Source organism: Austrofundulus limnaeus, unplaced genomic scaffold (assembly GCF_001266775.1).
Source record: "Austrofundulus limnaeus strain Quisiro unplaced genomic scaffold, Austrofundulus_limnaeus-1.0 Scaffold606, whole genome shotgun sequence".
Lineage (NCBI taxonomy): Eukaryota > Metazoa > Chordata > Actinopteri > Cyprinodontiformes > Rivulidae > Austrofundulus > Austrofundulus limnaeus.
The window spans coordinates 227,537-229,256 of record NW_013953008.1 but is presented as its reverse complement, the minus strand read 5'-3'; the positions used below and the strand labels follow the sequence as shown (position 1 = coordinate 229,256).

At 34.3% G+C, this 1,720-nt stretch overlaps 1 protein-coding gene across 1 annotated transcript in view; it reads right to left on the bottom strand.

Annotated features, from left to right (window-relative positions):
• LOC106531210 (T-cell surface antigen CD2) overlaps window positions 1-1,585 on the bottom strand; it is a gene marked incomplete at both ends in the record, with an annotated part of 13,669 nt that extends 12,084 nt beyond the window's left edge. The window contains 1 exon segment of the mRNA XM_014026995.1: window positions 1,504-1,585. Coding sequence (XP_013882449.1) covers window positions 1,504-1,585 — 82 coding nt within the window.
• Between the last annotated feature and the right edge of the window lie 135 nt (window positions 1,586-1,720).

Sequence of the window (1,720 nt, the reverse complement as noted above, 5' to 3'; positions counted from 1 at the left end):
GAGGCAATACAATTTAAGTGGGGCATTTTACTGCAGCTAAAATTTGAGGTGGCAGTAGCTGAGAGTGAACCAGTACATGCTCCCAGTGCTTACAGCGAAACATTGCAAAGTTGGGATTGTGAAGAACATCATCGTTTCTCAAAACTACACAGCCTTAGCCTAGAGCACTGAAATTAAAGGTGACAGCTGATATGTGTTCCTTCAAGGAATGCTAAGTTTTTTACTTTAAAACTCAAATCACATCTTGTTTAAAAATGCACATTTAAAAGTCACACCATTGTGTCTGCTTCACCTCTTGCCTTTCAGGACCTGAATGTAGCTTTAGTTGACAAGGCTGTGCACTTCTTTGTCCAGTAAAGTCATTTTCTGAACCCAAATAGAAAGTTCCAGAAGAACTGAGTCGACCTTCATGACAAACTTGAAGCCTCAGAAATATGTTAACTAAACGTTTGTAAATAAAATAAAGAAATATTTAAATTTTTTAACAAGACTTCATGATGAATTTCATCATAAAACATAAACCATTTTTTAAACAGATGATTAGTAAGTTATAGTTCTGATGTATTTTAATTTGATCTAAATAAAATAAACCTGGGCTTAGGGTTAAAATTTATACTTAAAAAAAGAAAAAATAATCTACTTTTGGCTTTCAGAACTGGGCTGGCAGTATGGTTGTTGAAATGTTGCACTTTATTTTAAACATATTTTTGAATAATCTTTATAGAATTGTTTGATAAGTTTTAAGCTACTTCATACAGCAGCTGAAAAGAAAATGTGATTTATTTAAAAATATTTTTACTTTTTAACTTTTATGTAAATTAGATTTTATCTGTAGTCCTTTTGAATTTCTTCCTGTTTCCTTTGGTGGAAGGTTCTCGCTGCGTGTCGGCTCACTGCTGTGTGTGCGGGTCACCATCGCTTCCTGTTTGTCCTGTGCAAACTTCTCAACCCAAACACCACCACCACTGCAACAAGAACCTTTTTATCTGCTGTTTCACTTAATCATTTGTTTGGTCAGAGAATGTTAGAGCAAGTGCAATAAAAAATAAATAAACCAAATTAATCTGAATGTTTTTGCCTATTTAGTAACTAAGCCTCCAACATTTCAGTAAAGTCGCAAAAACTTCGTTTTAGTTCCTTTTATTGTGTAAAAATGAAAACTGATTTGACATTACTGGTATACTAATTTTTGTTTCAATCTCTATTTTTTTCCTCTAACATTAAAATTTGTCAAATATTTTGTGAGGTTGAATTGATTTTTTGAAAAAAACAAAGTAGTTTATTTCCAAAGAGTTATATATTTTAAATTAATTAGTTTACAGAACTCTAAACCAACATCTTATGTTGGGTCTGAAATGGTAAAACACACAAAACAGAACAAAAACCAAAATTCTTTTAAAATACAAAAAAAAAAAGCACTAATCTGTAATATTTTAACCCCTCTGCCATCATAAAACGTACTGGTGATGGACCTGACAGTGAATAATATTTTGTGTTCGGTACCTTGGGAGGTGACGGCGCAGCAGCAGAGCAGAAACACGGTGAGGCTGGAGACCGAAGCCATCTTCATCTGCATCACCTTCAGCTGAGGAGAAGTAGTTTCCATTATCGAGGTTATTTCCTGTCACTGCACATATTTCAGGTTACCAGTGCATGTATGTCTCTGCACTGTGTGTGTGTGTGTGTGTGTGTGTGTGTGTGTGTGTGTGTGTGTGTGTGT